This window comes from Lates calcarifer, linkage group LG21, assembly GCF_001640805.2.
Source record: "Lates calcarifer isolate ASB-BC8 linkage group LG21, TLL_Latcal_v3, whole genome shotgun sequence".
In the NCBI taxonomy this organism is placed as follows: Eukaryota; Metazoa; Chordata; class Actinopteri; family Centropomidae; genus Lates; species Lates calcarifer.
In genome coordinates this window covers 8,457,081-8,477,522 of record NC_066853.1, presented here as the reverse complement: position 1 = coordinate 8,477,522, position 20,442 = coordinate 8,457,081, and the positions used below count along the sequence as shown (strand labels likewise).

The 20,442-nt window shown below is 39.9% G+C and overlaps 1 protein-coding gene across 2 annotated transcripts in view; it reads right to left on the bottom strand.

Moving 5' to 3' along the window:
• grm5b (glutamate receptor, metabotropic 5b) overlaps nt 1-20,442 on the bottom strand; it is a 61,302-nt gene that overhangs the window by 26,552 nt on the left and 14,308 nt on the right. For both annotated transcript variants that reach the window (XM_018681595.2, XM_018681593.2), the window contains exons 5-6: nt 16,035-16,109; nt 15,356-15,530 (exon numbers count right to left, since the gene is read on the bottom strand). In XM_018681595.2, the coding sequence (XP_018537111.1) occupies nt 15,356-15,530; nt 16,035-16,109 (250 nt within the window). The remainder of the gene's footprint in view (nt 1-15,355; nt 15,531-16,034; nt 16,110-20,442) is intronic.

Below are 20,442 nucleotides of genomic sequence, written 5' to 3'. Positions count from 1 at the left end.
GAGGAGTGAAAATAACTTGGGATGGAGGGATGGCAGGGGGCAGAAAATAAAATAGAAGGAGGGCACAAGGGAGGAAAGATGGATGAGTGCAGATAACAGACATTATTCCCCTCCAGCTGGACGCAGTCAGCTGTGAGAGCAACACTTACACAGATATTTAGAAGACAAATATACACTGGTTTGCTACCAAAAAAAACAAAAAACTCATCTTCTGTTGAATGGTGTGTACCTGTTTAAATACGTGAGTGTGACTATTTTAATATCTCAGTACTTTGGGTCTTTAGACAGATTTTAAACAGGGCACTGCCAGGCAAAGCTTCAGCAGCTACAGAGAACAAACACAGGTCAAAAAGGAAAAGGAAACTGAGCAGTGGAGATGATAAAAGAAATGGCAAAAGGAGTGAAACTGAGCAAGGAATTCTGGCACAACTTCATCTACTCCCAAGGTGCATGGAGAAAGGATAAAGCCTGAGGTAAAAATTCTAGCAACACTTTAAGTATAAAGAGCAATGTTATTGTCAGACCTATGTGTTTCAGTTTGTGGCCTTCATCACTGACCCTGATAAAAGGAGTGAAACAGCAAGCAACAGACAATGAGACTTACAGGAGAAACACCAGGAGAGGAGAGGTTAAAGACATCGAAATCCAGAGATAAGGCAGGATTGAGCGAGACAGGGAGAGAGAGGATAAAGTGACACAGATATGATCTCTGGGGGAGATGTAGACTGACTGACATAAGGAGAGAAAGGAGGATCAAAAAGGAGACGGCGGAGTTTTGTAAGGCTGGATAAGCGTGTGTTCTTGGCGAGGTCAAGAAAGAAGAAGAGCAATAATGTTTGAGGTGAAGAAGTGTACTGAGCAGTGTAGAAAGAAACAGAGAGAGGGAGAGGCGGGGGAATGATGTCACGGGGAAAGAGTTACAGAGACACACAGACGCTGTATATTCTGCCTATTCCTCCTGGTCTGGCCTCATCATTTTTTATTGCTTCACACATAAAAGTGTCATCTCTCATATTCAGCACAGCAGACATTGTAATATCTCCTGCTGAGGTAATACACCACCAATGTAACATTACTCTCTCTCTGCCTATCTTTCTTATTTCTGCTTTATCTTTACCACCAAGGTGGCCGTCTGGTCTCTCACTCCCTGATCTCCTCTCTCTCTGTCTCTGCTTTTCCAACCCTCTCTCTATCATTTTCTTTTTCTCTCAGCGCTCTCTCACTTTCTACATTCAAAAGATCTCTGTGCCAAAGCCGAGTCATTTAACTGACTTTCAAAGGCAATGTCCCAGCTTGGGAACAGACTGCAAAGTGAATTTGAAGTTAAGTAGTGTAATTATTTGGCAAAGCCATTTCAATTTCAAACCAGCCAAATGAATCAACAGCAAAAGGAGAGGACAGGATTTTTTCAGGTTTACATTAATACCCCAGGTGTACGTTGACAAAAATGTTGGCCATTAGACAGCAACCCATGACTTTCAGTGTACATAAGAGTATTGTATAAACAATACTTAAACAACACTGACAAATGAAAGATGTCTAATAACATAATAAACCTTAGGTTGATCTTGGCTGTCATCTGGATGTTACTTGACACGTACCACCAACCTAAACATTGTTGCAGACCAAGCACAACCCTCCATGGCAACAGCACATCAGAATGGCAGGGGCCTTCCCCAGCAGGACAATGTGCCCTCAACACCATAAAAACTGATCAGAAATGGCTTGAGGAACACAACAAAGAGCCCAAGGAGTTGACCCAGCCTCCAAACTCTTCAGATTCCAATCTGACTGAGCATCTGTGGGACATGCCAGAATAAGTCAGATCGATGGAGGCCCTAAATGCTGTAATGTAACTGTCTGGGTTTTAACATTAGGTTCAGTTTAAATTGAGTCACACACCATCGACATTTGAGACAGCATAATTTCTAACAACAACTCACCACTGTCGGTATTTGCACAAACAAGCACACCACACACTCTTGTCTACACACATGCAAACACACAGCCATTAATGGACAATCTCGTGTAACCTAATGATGGGCCAGTGGCTTAGAAGCAGCAGTCAGAGCTATTCCCTGCTTTACACGATGGCAATAATTATACTGGTTGGGCCTGCGCACACATGCTCACAGATGCTCACAGGCACACACACACACACACACACAGGCACACACACACACAACCAGCCTGTCTGGTTGACAGCAGGGATTAGCAAGGAGAGGTGCAGCTAATGCCCAGTAACGAGACATCCAGCTTATCACCCACAGAATCGTGTGTGTGTGTGTGTATCAGAGAGAGAGAGAGAGTACCAGACGGATCTACAGTAAATTAGCCGCATGTTATTCTGGACTTTAATGAGTTTCCCACATCTCACTGGTACCACGTATCTCAACCAGTGCTCTCCCATTTCTCTCTCTCTCGCTCGTTCTCTCAATGTGTTTCCCAAATTCAAATTAAAATGTTCTCTATTTGCATGAATGGATGTTAGCCATTGTTGCAAATGTGACACAACATATAAATAACACAACAATACTGTTTAACCTAATAATACATAACAGTAATGACTTAAAAGAAAAATTAACATACCTAGCTATAAGTATGAATATGTATCTAATAATTTACATATAAACTCATATACATACTATTAATGCATCCATGTACACCGTGTACAAACTAAGCGTGTGGATTTAAAGGGTATCATTAGACGATGCTTCTCTCTGAACCAAAGACGAGCAGTGAGGTAATCTGCCGATATTTGTGGTTTTGTCTGCATTTTCACCCAGAGCACTCATCTGCTTCTCACGGCTTAACTCGTGTTATTTCAGTATTTTTTCAGCCAACCTTGGGAAATATATATCTCTGATCTGTTTATGTTCTGTGCAGGAGAGAAAAACTCTGTTTGTCCTCTATGTATCCTAATTAACAACATTAGCACACTCTGTTCTCTGGGTAGTAGTGTTTTTGCTGTAGCAGCAAATTTCTATTTCATCAGACTGTTCCCAAGCAGTTTGTACATGCTTAAGGATTTCCTTTGCTTAAACTCATCAATGTCAGCGAGATGTTTACTTGATTAAATGTACATTTCTATTCAAAATTCATCAAGTAAATTTTAGAACATCACTTGATGCTAACTTAATTTAACTTTCCATGTGTGTATCACCAATGCTGTTTTTTGTGAGTTGAGTTTTGTGGCTGTGGCTGCTAAAGACAAGTGTAGCTAATTTCTGTGAGCCAGCTGTTGAGTCATTCTCCTCCTGTAGTTCCCAAATAAAAGCTTTATGCTCTTTTGGTAAGAGTCTGGATCACTTAAGGACGAGTGACGGAAGAATTTGATGGCACTTTTTTGTACTTGCAGAAGTGACAGAGACAGTATGTTCCTTGGTCTTTCTGTGGACAATGCTCAGTACATTTCTGTCAAAACTGCATATTGTTCGAGGGGTGGGTGTCACAGTTATTCCCATTTTGTCTGTCTGTATTTACTGATAATGCCTTTGCCTTGCAGTACATAATTCTTCAGCAAGGACAATGAACTCTTTGTGCTCTTCACATAATAAGACAAGGTCAATTGCACTGAGACAACATTTCATTTATTAGTCCCCAGTGTGCCAAGGTGATACAGATTCAGTGATGAACTACTACATTTGTAGTTCACCTAACCTCACCCTGTTTTGAAGGAGGTTATAATGATCAGTTTTAACAACTGGTTTAGATTACTTTGATAACCTAAACGGCTTTCCCCTGACACTAGTTTGAAGCAATTTTATTTTCTAAATCAATTGATCAATTTTGTCCTGTTTCTATCCTGAATATGTCTTTATACAATTTATACAACTATTACACTGATCCCCTTTTGCATATACTGTGCGTGCTATTATGGCTGTATTCCATATCTCAGGAAAGCAACTCTCTCTAAGCACCACACTGAACATCTTCAGGATGTCTTCTCTCAGTGTGGGACTGTTGTGTTTTAGTATCTCTGTTCTAATGATATCTAGTCCACTGGGTTTTTCTCTTTTCAGAGATTTGAAAGCATTTTCTGAGCTCTGACAAGCCATTTGTAATGTCCTTATGATTATTTATGGCCTTAAATTCAGTTTCTTTTTCATTTGTTCAATAGGTTTGGGTGTTGGTCAGTTCTTTGTGTTCTCAATAGATTTTTAATAATTTTTCATATTGAGTTATCGTGTTATATCTCTAGCACTGCCCCCTGACAAGCAGGGATTTGGGCTTTTGGTTTAACGTAACATTAGGCTCAGTTGTAATCTTTTATTTCAGCATTCCTGGTCTAAACACCTTTCTTTAGGTCTGTATTGCTTGTCATTTTCTCCATTTGATGATGCATGACATGGGTCTCTTGGATTCTTTTAAAAATAATTCATAGTGGCATTATCCAGGGTTACACTGTCTCAGTGCTACTTGAATTCGGGGAGCAGGAGGCTAAAGGTTGATGTTTAGTTTTTAAAGCAGATTCTTATTCTGAAAATAGAAGGAGCTCAATAACATGAGTCATATTGTTGTTACACTACATAATGTGTTGCCATGCATGTGAATTTCACCATCTGAACTGAAATAATCTGTAAAACTGAACTCCGTGACTCAAAGTAAAAGATCCGAACTGCAGATGGAGGGATGCATATAGTGCACAAGTAAACATTCTGATCTCTTGCTCTCGCAAACTTTCTCTCTCTCTCTCTCTCTCTCTCTCTCTCTCATTCTCTCTCACACACGCTCTATCACTCAGTGTTTTTCTATAATTTTCCCGCTCTCCGTCTCCCATGTTGCTATGGTAACAAGCTGTGCGGGGGCTGTGATGCGGCACACATCACACCGGTCTCACTGAGCTCACCGGAAGAGAGTGAAAGCGAAGGAGACAGAGACAAATGGGTGACGGGGTTTGGTGTGTGTGTGTGTGTATGTTTGCCGGAGTCAGGGTAGGATATCCTTAACCACTAACTTAGGTGTCATTTGAAATCCAGTTGAAGTAATCTTTACAATTTGTAACAAACATATTGATGCTGAATAGCTGTTAAAAAGACAGATTTAATGGCTTGCATAGAATTGAGATGACTGCTTTACTCTTGGGCTTGTCATGTGGGGTGGTCATGTGTTTGAAATGACTGCAAATGTAATTAAAAGTTATTTTTACACCACAAGTAATCCTGTACTTGCTTGGCTTGATGCTAAACCTGGCCACCACCTGCAAATTGATATCGGTCAAACACTTGCCGGTATTACAAATAATTACAGATTGAAGCCAATCACCACATCTGACAGATCCATAGGTTAACCTTGTAGGTCACTCTGATTAGCATAGTCTTAATCACAGTCTTACCGAAGACTGTAAGCTGTTGGTCCTTGGTGCTATTCTAAATATAAAAATAAGCAGGAACTGTGGATTAACCTATGAATAAATATGGTGTCAGGCTATAAATGGAGACAACCACCTCCTAAGCAGACACCTGAGACACTCATACAGTTTAATGGACCTATATTTAACATTACACAGCAGCAACACCATCAGTCAAACAAGTGTCTGAGAGAAAAATCAAACTACCAATCCAAAGCCAGACACAGTCACCTACAGCTCATCTATCAGTCAACCAGTGACACCATCAGTCAGCCAAGTTTCTGAGAGAAAAATCAAACTACTGATCCAAAGTCAAGATACAGTCACCTACAGCTCAGCCATTCACAGCCCAACAACTTTTCCTAGAGGATTTTAATTAGCAGGCCATGAACCCCTGCTCACTTCCCCCTCTCCTTTTTTCTAAGGTTTCATCTCATCAGTAAATCAAGGCTTAGACACTCTACAATGGCAGACTAAAGAACACATAATGAGGAAAATTGGATGTAATCATTGCCTGCTTGTTTCTAAGAAGATTTGACCCAAAAGGTCAACAAGCTTTTGCCTGTCATCATGACCCAAGTACAACTGAAAAGACAGCTACTTGAGATGCAAGCCAACAGCATGTCATGATAATCTATGAACCTAACAAAAAACCATCTCATTCCGTCAAATGGGTTTACATGATTATGGCCAATGTCATACAGATTTTATACATCCTTAAACTACTAGTTCAAGCTACTCTAGTACAACACAATACAAATATTGTATAAGTTCAGTATTTGTATAGGCAGAGGCTATGGTGACTGAGCTTATTGCTCTGCCAAAAACATCCACCATTTCAGTTTTTCTCAGTATTTGTGGTTCATAGTAACTTGTTCATTTTGTTTTCTGCAATGTCATGTCAGAAGCCAGTACAAGTCAGTCCATCTCCTCAATAAATTTGTGTGAATCAGCCAAGGCAGCCCATTTTCGATTAATATTTCATTTAATTCAATGACCCATTTCTTGCGGTTACCTATTAACACGTTTGGGAATTGAACAAATTGCCTGTTGTGATACATCGAGACAAGCATCTGTTTTACTCAACATGTCAGGACGAGCTGAGTTCCTAAAAACGGAATAATAAGACAAGAGAGGAGAGTTAATAAAATACTGAGGATTAGCTGTATTCTGTCTCTCAGCTTGTGTCACGTAATCCTGTTTCTTCAATTGCTCCCATTTTTCTGTGTTGTTCACGCAAGGGGAGAAAAACAATTTAAAAATATGGTATGTGACACTATACAGCTTCAATTTCTCCATATTCACATCTTTTGTTTCACTGGGGGTCTGTCATTTCTCAGAGGCATCACAGTTCATATTTCTCTTAATTACCTTTGCCTGGTTCAGAGCCGGAGCTAAATTAAGGGCCAATTCATTTCCTGTCCAGGCACTTCAGGAGATAGCAGGGCAATTCTTTACAGATGGCCTTTCAAATGCGTGATGAATGAAACGTAACTGTATCGAGGAGGAGAAAGAAAGAGGCTGAAGAGGTGCTGCTGGTCATGGAAATAAAGTAGAGAGAGTTAAGTGTAGAAATGGAAGGATGAGGGAATGAAGAGGTGATTTGTGCCCTGGTATTTGTTGTTGTTAATTTATGTCAACTTGTTACCAAAATAAGAAAAAGTAAAGTTAAATGAATGCACAGAACACTGGCATATCTGAGAAATGAAACACAAAAATAAAGGGGAAACCCTTTAGATTCCTACATGGATTACTACAACAGCAACTATAAAAAGGATTATTTTTTTATATACACACACACGGTGTGTGTGTGTGTGTGTGTGTGTGTGTATTTGAAGTATGCTGTGCCACCGGGCTGACGTAACAGTCAGTTTAATCCCACGACGTAAATCTCAGAAAATGAGCAGCAAAATGTCGAACTCAGAGCTCACAACAGACGAACCGTGCAAACAACACAGTTTGTTGTGCCAACACACAGATCCATAAGCACACACACAAAATCACACAAGGACAGATTTACACTGGACAACCTTCTTTCTTCCTTCCTCCCTTTCCTACACGCACTGTCTGTCTGACTGCCTGCCTGCCTGCCTGCCTGCCTGTCTGTCTGTTCTATCCTCTCTAATTCCCGTCACTTTTCCCATCGGAGTGCTGTAAGAGGATAAGGCCATTCCCTGGGAGAGCAATAAGAGGATGAATATGTGTGTGTAGGTGTGTTTGTGTGTCTGCCCACATGTGCATTTATGTACACACATGCATTTTTTTGTATGTTGTATGTTGGTCAGCCAGTGTACAGCTGAATACAGGTGTGTTTACCTGTACAACTGTGTACACGAGAATCTGCCCATAGGTCTGCCCTACATATAAAAAACGTCTTAATTCCCTGTCGTGAGACTCTGAGAGTGTGCTCAGTGTTTTCCTCCTAACTGCACAGCGATCACTAGAAGTCATTAATCAGCCTATCTCTCACAGAGGGAACAAAGAGAAAAAAGGCAATGTGCAGCAGAAGAACTGCCTAATGATTTGATTTGGGGAATTTAGTTTTAAGCAGCTGCTCATATGCTGATGTACTAAAAGGAGTGACTAGTATAGAACCAGAAAGAATTGCTCTCATCAGTGTTCTGAAGGTCTGGTATTGATGAAAATTCAAATTATTATTTTTTTTTGATTGTGAAGAGGATGCAAACTTCCTCATGTGTTTTTGTGGAATATATGCACAGGCTATGATATTTTGTTGTCTACTTGAGTCTGTTTCTCTTTATTAAAGGGGAAATTTAGCTGAAATGTAAAAACAATAAAGAAAAAATGTTTTCATCTTTCATTTTTTTCTTTTTTTCAGTTTGTGTTGTGTAGTCATTGTGTAGACCCTCTTCCTCTCAAGTTAAACACAGAGACCAGACAGGAAACAATGAAAAAGTAGAGGCAGGAAGAGAGAGGAAAAGCAAAGTGTCAAAAGGCAGGCGTGTGAGGAGAAAGAAAAGGAGACGGGGCAAAAGAAAGAGACAGGAAGTGACAGAGAGCCAGAAAGAGAGTGAAAGACCTGTGAGTTGAATAAAGAATTCTTTGATATTGGGTAGTTTCAGTTCAGCAGTCTTTTGATCGGCTGTCTTGGAGGACTTCACCCAAACTGACAACAGAAAATGAAAGTCAAGGTAGAGTTTCATTGGTGTATAAAATGTGAAGACATAAACCAGCTGACAGAGTTCTTTGATATGTGCTTGACATTTTTGACACAAAGGAAGAAACAGATCCAAGGCGCTTTGCTTTATGAATTCCTTCCTTTGTCAAAACTCATGGAAAAGGGGTTTTGATGTTGTAAAACAAAAGAATGTCAACAACAATTATAAAAAACAGTATTTTTTAATTTTAAAAAATCTAATATCAAATCTAATGAAAGGTGTTGGCTGATTTTCTGATAAATTACTACTAAACTTCTTGAATTGATTGAAGGGGTGAGTCAAAAGGTCACAACTAGTTCAGACATGTCCGTAATAAGTAACAGCAGGACAGAGCGGACCAAGAGAATGTCACGACGGCTTAAGCACCCGCGCTGCCATGCTGGTAAATTGTTATGGCAACTGTAACAACAAGATTTGAGTCATTAGCACAGCTTTCCAATCTTAAATTTTTAAACCCAGTTTAAACACATTTCCACTGTTTACTCACATTTCAGCAACAGTGTCAAAAACATGCTCTATGTGTATGCATGTGTGTATGTGTGTTTAGTTAAGTGTCTCTCCAGAGAGAAACCACAGACCATATATTGATCTCACAACCTTTACTTATGAGGTCACACCATATGGGAGATGACTCACCTACTTAAAAGGCAGTCAAACAGTCATTCACACACACCTGCACAAAAGCACAGGGTCTGACAAGTTTCTCTTAATCTCATCCATCTCCTTCCCTTCTTTTTTGTCCATCTGTCATTACAAACAGTATTTCTGTGTTTAATTCCCAGCAGTCTTTTATTGCAAAGTCATGAAAAGAAGGAGCATAATTAATTTCTATCATTTCAACAATTAAATGACACGAAACAGCTCTTATTTGAATTAAAGGTAAATTAACATAGTATTACCAAACATAACACAGCTCATATCCACTCAGATCAGAATAGACCGTTTGTGTGTGTGCATGTACAGCACATAAGAGTGTGTGTCTCAACACCTCTGTGTGTCAATGTGTCCCCGTGTAAATGTGTGTTTGTAAGTGCAGATACATCCCAAAAGTAGCAGTGATGCGTAAATTTCGCTCCTACTGTGAGCGATTTGCTTTTCATGTCTGACAAGAAATCGTTTATTACCATGATACATGAATGCCACACACACACGCACACACACACAGTAAACCTGCCTTCTCTGCTGCCTTCTCTGCCCTCAACAGCTAATCTCTCCTCTCTTCACTCATCTTCTCCCTTCTCTCCCATTCCTCTCCTTTCCTGCAGCTATCCTTCCCCTCTTCGCTCAGCTTCCCTCCTCTGCCCCCACAGAATCTTTGATCTCTTCTCACTACTGTGCAGGTGTACAATCCACTACAAATCAATTTTAAAGATGGGCTGCTTTGAGACATCTTGGGCCACTCAGATGTTTTGCCACAAGATGCCGTTTAACTTCTCTCTTTCAAATTTCTCTCAATTTAAAAACCACAAAGAAGGGCTGTGGTGAGAAGTGGGACACTGCAGGAGTCTGACCTCTGTTAAATGATCAGTTCAGGGTCTCTGTTCTCATACATCACACTCTCATGTAAGCAGCTGGATTCAGAGAGAGACAGTGACAGAGCAAGAGAGACAGTGAGATAAAGTCACTAGTGAGAGGAGAAAAGGGTACAGGAAGAGATGAGAGGGCAGTGGGGTCATAGAATTATCAATAAGCCCCCCGTCTAACAGTGCTGGATGTAGTTAATGCCACTCTCAATATGACTGTTAAGCCACAGAAAAAACCCAGTGTACAGTTTTATTTATTGACAGTCATACACACATATACAGATGCACCCACGCATACACATAGCCATTCACATAAACACATGCGCATGCGCCACATATCACCCCAGCTGCTATGCTGGATTCATCCAAATATGGTAGGGGATATTTCCATGGCAACAGCAGGGAGAAGGGGTGCAGACTTGTATGGGATGATCTCCAGAGAGAGTCTGCTTTTTGACTTTTGATTCAAACTATTCTGTTTCAATTCATTCAGCACTATAGTGGTTTCAACAGCACTGACAGAAAATCTGCCTCTTATGAAAACTACCACAGACAACCCCACCTTAGTTACATACTGGCTGCCATGGCAATGCGACTACACAACTTGTAGCTGACAAACTGTAAGGTTTGCAAAACTTGCATACATTGGGTTTAACTTATTAGTTGTAGACTTTGTACTTTCCAGCCAGTGTTGTGGATCTCTTTGGGTACACACACAGTGCAGAGAATGCTAAACTGAAATCTGTTGTAAAACAGCTGCAAATGACATAATACAGCCATTTATAAATAACACTGATGGAGTGGACATAGAAGAACAGGTAGGAGGCAGATAGTGTTTGAGAGGGAAACGTATTTCAAGCTATGACGACTAACCATAAAATACACTGATGTTCAACCATATGATAAGTCACAGCTATTATCACTGGTTGTCCCCACATGTTCTGGGGGGAAATTTATTGCGAGGAGGGATAGTACATCAGTGTGTCTTTTTGTTTTTGTTTTTTTGTGAGCATGTGTGTTTAATTCCAGCTGCCTGACCAAGAGAGCCATACATCTATTCATTCAATCCACACACATACTGTAGACTGCAGATTTGTCTGCTACAGTGTATAAACACACACACACACACACACACACACAATCTGCAATCTTTCTGTAATATGTCATTTAGAGGATTTAGGATTTGTGAAGCTTTTTTAGACTAAACAAGTAAGACAGTATTTGTCCATATTTGCTACAGGACCAGGCCAAAGAGGAATCATCAAAATCTGTGTTTGGACTGATACAGTATGTATTTCACTGGGTAGCTCTGATGTATGGCTGTAAAATACGGGAGGAGGGAATGTAACATTTTACTCGTGGTGGCTGACATTTATTTGTGTCTGTTATTAATATGGTCTAATCTGAATTTAAGATGTTTCACTGGAAGACACACAAGAAAAAGTAATGACCTGAGAGCATGTGTGTGTGCTTGTAGATGCATCTGTGTGTGAGTTAAGTGCTGGGTGTGTTTGTGCGTCCCGTGTGACTATAGATATTTATCTCGGCCCAGCTATTCATTAATGGGTCTGTAGCCTGCTGGCACCAGGAGGAATTATAGCACAGAAGCAATCAATACATTCAGGCTCCAAATCCAGACTGCATGTGTGTGAGTGACATAGTTTTCTTGTGATCTGGTAGTTAGCCTGAGGATGTGATGTGGGTTTTTAGGATTATTTCTAGAAGAAGAACAGAAAAAAAAAATCTAAAAACAGAGACACAGTGAAACTGAGTGACTGCTGAGGCTTTACAATACCTTACAAAAATATATTCGCTCAACAAAGTTGCTGAATTAATCAGTTTATCTGAATCAAAATGTCACTGAAAATTCTGGTTTCAGAAGAAAGAATTTAAGGTTCAGAGGACAAGAAATGGCTACAAATGTCTACATTAAGGTTACCTACATTTAACATATTGTATATCAGAAGCAGGATGGTGAAGCCATGTCACAGAAGACCCAAACAGACTTACAGTATTAGCACTGCATTAACCTGAAAGGTTTATAGGTGCTTTTTCTACAAATGTGTCCATAGCGAGAGGGTGGAGGATCTACAGTACTTCCAAACTGAGGATTAATCAGACAGTGATATGACCAACTGCAAAAAACAAGAAGCCACAAAATCAATAATCCAGACAATGTCAGAGATGGACATATTACACAGAATCAATGTGTTCATCTTAAATTCTCCTATGCCAGGCAGCACATAGACCACTTTGACCAGTAAAAATGCAATCTTGAGAGCCAGACATCTTGCAGTATTTCATTCTGATCTATTAAATACTATGGTTATCTGCCCTAGGTAACTGAATAATCTGCTTTATCATCATCTGTGTGCTCTTGCGGTAATGTAATTATCCTGGTGTTAATCGAGTGTTGGCCCAACTGCACTGATAACAAGTTCCTTCCACAGACCACCAGCGAGCAGGGCACCCACCCGTGACCATCTTCAATTTAAAACTAAGTCCATTTATGATACTGAAACTACCAAGGCTGATATTCAATTAACCAATCTAATCAAAACAGACTGGCCAGAGACAGAGGACTACAGGATGAGCTGCTCAATTTTAACAAGCCATTAAGTTCTATCTTCAGCCTCAGAAAACTGTTTTCTTCACATAAGTGGAAAGCCAAATGGTGTAAGAGCTTTAGATGATTCAAACACAGTTAAGACATTTTAATGTGGCAAGTGGCCATACAGAAATGAGAGAGACTGGTGTCAAGGTGGTGTTGCATAATTTAAGAAAACTGTCAGAACAAGTTGATTTAATAAAGGCGGATGTGTCAGCTAACATTTCTGGATAATGTCACAGATTTAATACCAAGTAACACTTTATTTGGTTGGAGCTGTCAAAATGGGAAGGTGTAAGAAGTGGAACAAACTGCTCTGGCTGTGCCAAAATATTTTTGTTTCCTTTTTTTATCCTGTCTTGGAATTTCAGAGTCCCTGTGCTTGTTGTCATTATTTTACTGTTGTACTGCAGTCATGTTTAACCAGCTGTTCCTTTCGACCACAAGAATCTGACGTGAGAGAGGTTCCCATGATCCCCCTGATCCCACTCTCCTCTACGCAGGTGCTCTAGATAACTAAAAAGAGAACCAAGACAACCAGTACTACAGCAGCAAGAACGTGAACCCATACTGGCCTCCAACCCACCAAAACCACAATCAGGGTTTATTGGAATGCAGAGAATCTCTGGTAGAGTTACAGCTACCCCTGCTAAGAAACAAACGTCAGGTTTCTGAAGCATTTAATTAGAATTTTTATATCTGTTCTGAGAATTTTCTCTCCTGCCTGACTTTTCATCCACTTCCACATGTTCATATTTGGAGATTTCCTGGTCTTCTGCTACTGCTAACTACTGAGCAGCTCCACTGGACCTGTTGGATCTTTAGTGCTCTGCTCAAAAGCACATTTACAGTAGATGTTAGAGAAAGTGAGAGCACTGTTGGGAGCATCTCCTCTGTGTTGTAGCTCTGGGTTAGCACTCAAAACAGATTATTTGAACTGATGCCATCAGAGCCTTTGTATCATAAATAGTCACAAATTAAAAAAGACTTAAACCATGACTGGATATCAAAGTTACGACTGTAGCTGATCCATCCCTTTGATTGTATCATGACAAGACTTCTCTCTATTTTGTGATCTGTGCTTCTACTTTTATCTCTAATGGCAAAGTAAACCCAGTAAAAGGGACATACAGCATATTTAGTTACCTTACTCTCAGCAGGATGACGACAATGATGAAGATGAAGATGAAGATGATATTGAGCATGATGGTGATGATGAGTAAGATGAGTATGGTGATAATGAGCATCATGGAGGCGATGACAACAAAAATTATGCTGGCAAGGATTTAGTTACACAGCAGAGCTCACTAGGGGGAAAGAGAAGAACAAAATTGAATAGAATTATATTTGTGGCATTTTAATGGTAATCACATGATAATGTTTCCAATCTATTCAAAGTCTATTTTGTTCTCTGCACATTGGCTGGCATAGGTGCTAAAATCATTATTCATTTATGTTAATTACACAGTTGGCATGGCAACCAAAACTCAAGAGGCTTAGAAGCAACTTTTATATACACACATGCATACATGCACGCACACATGCACAGATGTAGATAAAGATCCATGTGGAAGGTTATTTTTGCAAGTGAATTGTAGGAGGAACTGATCTAAGTGAGAACGAAGCTTAATGTGAAAACCACCTCCAAAATTCAAAAAATGTGTTTTTGTGAATGCATAAATGCCAACAATGTCTCCTGCTGTAAAGAATAGATGTATGCTCTAGTTGGGAAGTATTTAATACCATTCAGTACCACTCATCTTTGTGTTTGCAATCCAAGACAAATTCTATAACTTACCCACAAACAAGACACAGGAGTTTCTCGGTTCAAAGTTAGTTAAACTGATGTTAAGACAAGTCAGAATTACCAGGCTTACCAATAAACTTTGCTGATGGCTCATCGGTAATCTCAATCCCTGGCTACTACTGCACTGTACAGTACATACATATATACCAGAATTTTCTGCAGTTGTTTACAGCGGAAACATGCCACCTCCACTGAATTAATAAATGAATGGCAAAAGAAATAAATGCAGATTTATGAGAAGTTATTAAACTGATCACAAAAGAAGAAATGTCTTTATTTGTCAAATGCAGCTCAGCTCATTGAAATGATTGGTCTATGAGGCTTATCATTCTTTTCCTTAATGGTAATGAACAAAAACTAATATGCTTTTTCAATCAGGAAATGGCTCAGTCACAATCATCTGGGGATGTGTGTGGAATAACGTGGAGAACACAAGCAGCACTGGAGTTCAAACACCAGGTTGAAGTTACTTTGAAGTTTGATAATCACCAGCTGGATACACATTTTATGCAAATAACTTGGTTGAAATTAGTTTGAAGTAGATATTTACCAGCTGGGCTCTTATTTTAATGTTAATTGCTTTTTGTTTAGAATCATCAATGGCTCTTATAAGAGAGAGAAGAGCCACAGCTTTGCCTCTCCATCTGCCCTCCAAAACATCTAGTGACATCCCTTGTTGATCCAGTCATATTTTAAATCCTGCAGACTGTGCAAGACCCACATGCACAGAGTACACAGAGAACATAAGGATCCACTGACACACCTCAATCACATTATTTCAGTAAGTAAGTTGCAGGACACACAAGCAGAGACCAGAGTTCTTTGGAGAAGCCTTCTATAGCCAAGATCTATCAGTGCAAAATAAATGAACTTTGTAGCTCCACTGACCTGCCGATGAGCAGGAACTCTCCTACCAGTCCTTGGCGTCTCATGGCCATGAGGATGTTACGGACCGTCATGCCTTCACAGAAACATGCCACCACCCTGGCCTTGGGCAGGTGGGCCCTCAGTCTCTCCAGCAGCCGGTCAAAGCTCTGCTCTCCAGCATTGCTCCAGATTTTGCCTGGAGAAAAGTCAAAGGCAAACACGGTCGATAACCAATATGTTTAGATCTCTGTTTTTGTGTGTGTGTTGCAGTTTGTCTGTTTCGCCTAAGTATCAACCACCTTACATCCACAATGTGAAATGCAAGTCTTCACACAAAAATAAAATCTTTAAAACATGTCATAAACTTTTTTTTCTTATTTAATATCTACAAGTAGAGACTGTAGTTAAATTCAAATTACTTTTGCCACCATGGTCTTGATAAAATTTGATGTAAGAGGTAGTAAATGGGCAAAAACTAAACCAACCAGTAGTGCTCTTCCTGATGCTAAGCAGTACTTTGCTGTGGGCAATAAAATGCTGGCAGCTGTACATCTGCTTTGACTGTTTTTGTGTTTGAATCAACACTAAACTACACACCTACTAAAATTCAATCCAGTTCTTTCTTGACTACAAATTCCTATAATGCTTGGGATTGATTGTTTTTGAATTCACTGAGATAGTCTTGACCCAAGTCTCTTACCAGAGTGGGCGATACAGATGCCCTCCTTGGCTGCCATGTCCTTGAATGCTTCCATCCCACTTTCACCATAGTTGCCTAGAAATCCACAGAGAGAGTAAGACGGTTTTAATCAATTAGATTTTGTGGCAGAAGCACTTAAATATAGATAGATAGATAGATAGATAGATAGATAGATAGATAGATAGATAGATAGATAGATAGATAGATAGATAGATAGATAGATAGATAGATAGATAGATGAAATCTGCTCTCACAAATCAGGTTGTGGATTTTTGGTGGGAAATATGGCACTTAAGGAACCTGATCCCTTTTGATTTTCAAAAACATGCCCACTGCAGTAACCCACCTGCTACTGCACTACTCATAAAAACTCAAATTTATGTCAGAGAAAGCGTCTCCCCACTGTGGCACCCGTTTCTTTGCCAGAGAAAGTGGGTGACCTGGAATTTATGCTAATGAAGGGTTGTACACACTGGCAAAGAATATGATAGGATTCCCCTCTTTAATTTCTCTTCCTCTCCCTTTTATCTCTTTCTCTTCTCTCTGTTAATTGAAGAAACAATCAAAAATCTCACTTTCTCACCCTTTTTTCCCAGTGTTTTCTCTTTCCTCACTCAATGAGATTGTTATCACTAATGTTTCCTCCTTTTTTTTACTGTGCATGTTATCAATAACAGACTGAAGCCTAATTAGACATCACTGATCTGTGCCCTACTTAAGTTTATAAAGAGAGAGAAGAAGAGGTCAAATGAGAAAAATGGTGGGGAAATAGAGTAAGGAAAGGAGAGAGATAAAGGAAGAGGAAAAGGGACCACAAATCATGGCGGGAAAGGAGAGAATACAAGGATAAAAGGGGAGAAGAGAGGGAGATGAAATGTACAAAGAAAGCAGAAGAGGTCCCATAATCCCTGACCACTGCTGCATTTCTGCATGTGTGTGTGTGAGTGTGTGTGTGTATAGTCAGGCCAATGATGAGTGTGGTGGAGCGAAGTGTAAAGTCCTGTAATTAGTGTCTCAGTGAGAGGAATGGGAGACAGATGGTACAGACCGTCCTTCCACACACACACACACACACAATCATGCAAACACACACACATTCATACTGTTACCATCATCAAAATCGATAAAGCTTGTAACCTACTTCACTCTGGTCTCAACAGGGATTTATGTGTGAGACATCTCTCTCTCTCTCTCACTCAGTAAGCTTGTCATGTCTCTCTTTATCACTCCTTTTCTGTCTCTGAATCTCTCAAACAAACATGCACTCTCCCCATGCTACTTAACATTACTAGCACATTTTCACACAAATACACTTATGCTCCCATCCCTCCCGAACAAAAACCCACCCACACGCACACACATTCATCAATTTCAGATAGAGAAGACAAGAGGATGCAGTCTGTCTTCCCTCCCTCACTACTGCATCCAAAATTAACTTTTACCGGATATTTTCCAGCAACATTGACATCCTCTTGGCAAATTTGAGGAATATGGAGGATACTGAGGAATATAATGCTGTTTTAATGTTAGAATGGGTAAAAAGGAGGAACATCACTGAATGGCTTTAACAGCGTTGACATGGGCTGTGATCAAATACAATCCATACAAATGCGAAGCAGCTGTATATTCAAAACCAAACCACAGAAAATTCTCTCAAACTTCAATCCTGCACTTGATACTTGCACGGCTTTCTTAAGTTCACCTTACACACCTACTCTCTACTGCTTCGATCACGCCTTTCATCTACTCACTTTACCCTCTCTCTGCTGTCTTCTGATGCCAGCCCTCTCTGATTTTATTTTGACTTTGAATTTGAAGTACAGACGCAGTCCAAACCATCCATATAACTTCACTTAAAAAAACCTAGAAGCCATTAGCTCATTTCACATTCACATTTTAAAGTAAAACACCTCATATACAGTACCTCAAACTCCCTTCAGACATGTGGTAATTTTGTTTCATCACCTCTGACTGGAAAAACTAACTGGGACCTCTGGCAAAGAGATTACATATTTGCAGCTTCTCTCTGATTTCCTTAAACTCTGTTTACCCCTCTATGCTTTAGTCCCTTTTACCTCTTGCTGCTCTCCTCTACAAAGCTGTATCTCTCTTTAATCTCTATAGTCAAATCTATCATTTTAATGATAAAGAAAAAAGAACAAAAACAGTGAAAAAATATGAAAAACATTGAAGATAAAAAAAAGGACAAAACCCCTTCTAACTGCATGCTCCTTGTGTCCAACTACCCTGTTCTACTTTTATCTCTCATCCTCATCTTGTTATTCATCTGATATATTACGATATATTACAACATGCAAAGCTGGAGGGTATTCTTATTTTCTTGCCCCCTGCAAAGCTCCCTTGCCTCCTCCTCTAGCTATTTGCTTCCTCTACCCCCACATTCTCAATAGCAGAAAAGTTTAAGCTACAAAGACAGGTGGTTCTGTGTTATTTTTCCCCTCATTTCCTTCCCCACCCACTCCCTCTCACCCTTCCTCCATTACCCCCTCTCAATTACCATCCTCATCCTCTTGTCACTCTTATCAGGTCTATTACATGCAATTACATGTTCCCTGCTCCCCCCCCCCTTCCTTGTCTGCTTCCACTTTTCAAGCTGCATTCCCTCCAGTCATGGCTTCACTCGAAGAAAAACAAGCAGTGAGAATCTAAACATTATTAAGTGAAAGAGCATCCTCCTGCCCCCTGTTCCTCATGATCCTTTCTTTTTCCCATCCTCTGTACAGTTCTCTTCAATCCTTACCAATGTCACCACTGCCCCATATCACATCTGGAGTGTTATAACAATGTGCAGCTAAATGTCAAACACAGTAAAACCCTGGGGCAGACAGGCTCACTGACACTCATACTGTTGTCAGACACAGAGTTAAACAAGATTTCAGAATTACATGGCTATTACATGGCCAAAACCTTCTAACCTCCTGTGTTGTGTCTGCAGCTTTCATCCCATATATCTAATATTTTTTAACCTTTTTTGAGTCCTTTGAATGTGCACTTACTAAAGTGTATGATCTTTTGCTCTGTATGGATTCAGATTCCACCTCTTTGCTTCCCTTAGTGTAGCTTTTGAGAACATATTCCTAGATTAACTGGAAAATAAATTTGGCATCTCTGGCCTGACCCTCACATGCTTTAAATTTTACTAATCTGAAAGAACACAGTGTGTTTCTTATTCTAAAACATCAGTATTTTCTGATGGTAAATATGGAGCACTCCAGGACTCTGTTCTTGGCCCTGTGTTTATATTTGCTGGTGCTGGTCACTGGCTCAGCCTGACATAGACACCATTTTGATCTAGTATCAGTAACTCTCGAAAACTGTGTGATCTCTCAAAGTATGACAGCCAAGAACCTTGGTGTTACATTTTATCCCATCCTCTCTTTTGATCAGCACATTAAAGACATCACCAAGACCCACTTTTTCACCTATGCAACATAGCTAGAATTCTGTGTATGTGTTTTCTGTCCATGGCAGACACAGAGACACAAATTCACATTGTGTGTGTCATCCAGACATGATTATTGTGACCTTTTGTTTTCAGGCCTCCATGCGCTAGTACTTAAAGTTTTCAAATGGTTTAAATGCTGCAGCTAGAATTTTAACTAAATCCAGATAATTTGACCATACTGGCTCCCTATCCATGTTAGATCAGACTTTAAGGTGCTACTAATGACATACAAAATCTTAAATGGGCACGTTCCCTCACACCTCATACCTGCTCCTCACTCTCAGAAGGCAGGGTTCCTGTCTGTCCCCACAATTTAAGAGAAGTTGGACATCAGACTCTGACTCAGTTGAAGCATTTAAATCCAAACTTAAAGCTCTTTTTTTCCTTAAATTTCAGTTTGTGGTTAATTCTTTCTTCCTCATTCCTGTTAGCATTCTCCCAGCAGCAGGTCAGTCTCAGTCTCAGTGAATCTGTTAAACCTAGTGTATACAGTACAGTCCATGTGGTCCTGTAACTGTAAACTTTCTGAAAATGAATGCACCTCTCTAACCCCCTGTTTGATAATTTGCTCAAGTACATGAGTGTCCAGGCTGTGTGCCTATCTCTCTCATTGTTCTCTCTTTTCACTCAGGCTCTCTGTGCTGTACCATCAGCCATCCTAAGACACAACACAATCATGTCTGTATCAGTATCCATCTATGCTGTTAAGGAATTCAGGTATAAAGCAAGTGGCAGATGTTTTCTAAAAAAATTGTACTGAAGTAATTTACATTTAATTTGCACTGTAAATATAAACTGCGGCTTGGAGCAAAACAAACACTGATCTGCCCTGGACATAATGGCTAAATGTTTTGTTCAATAAAATCAGTTAATGTGGTGACTCACTCAAGGACTGATGCAAATCTCTTTCATAGCTTACGAATGGGACAGCAAACATTTAGC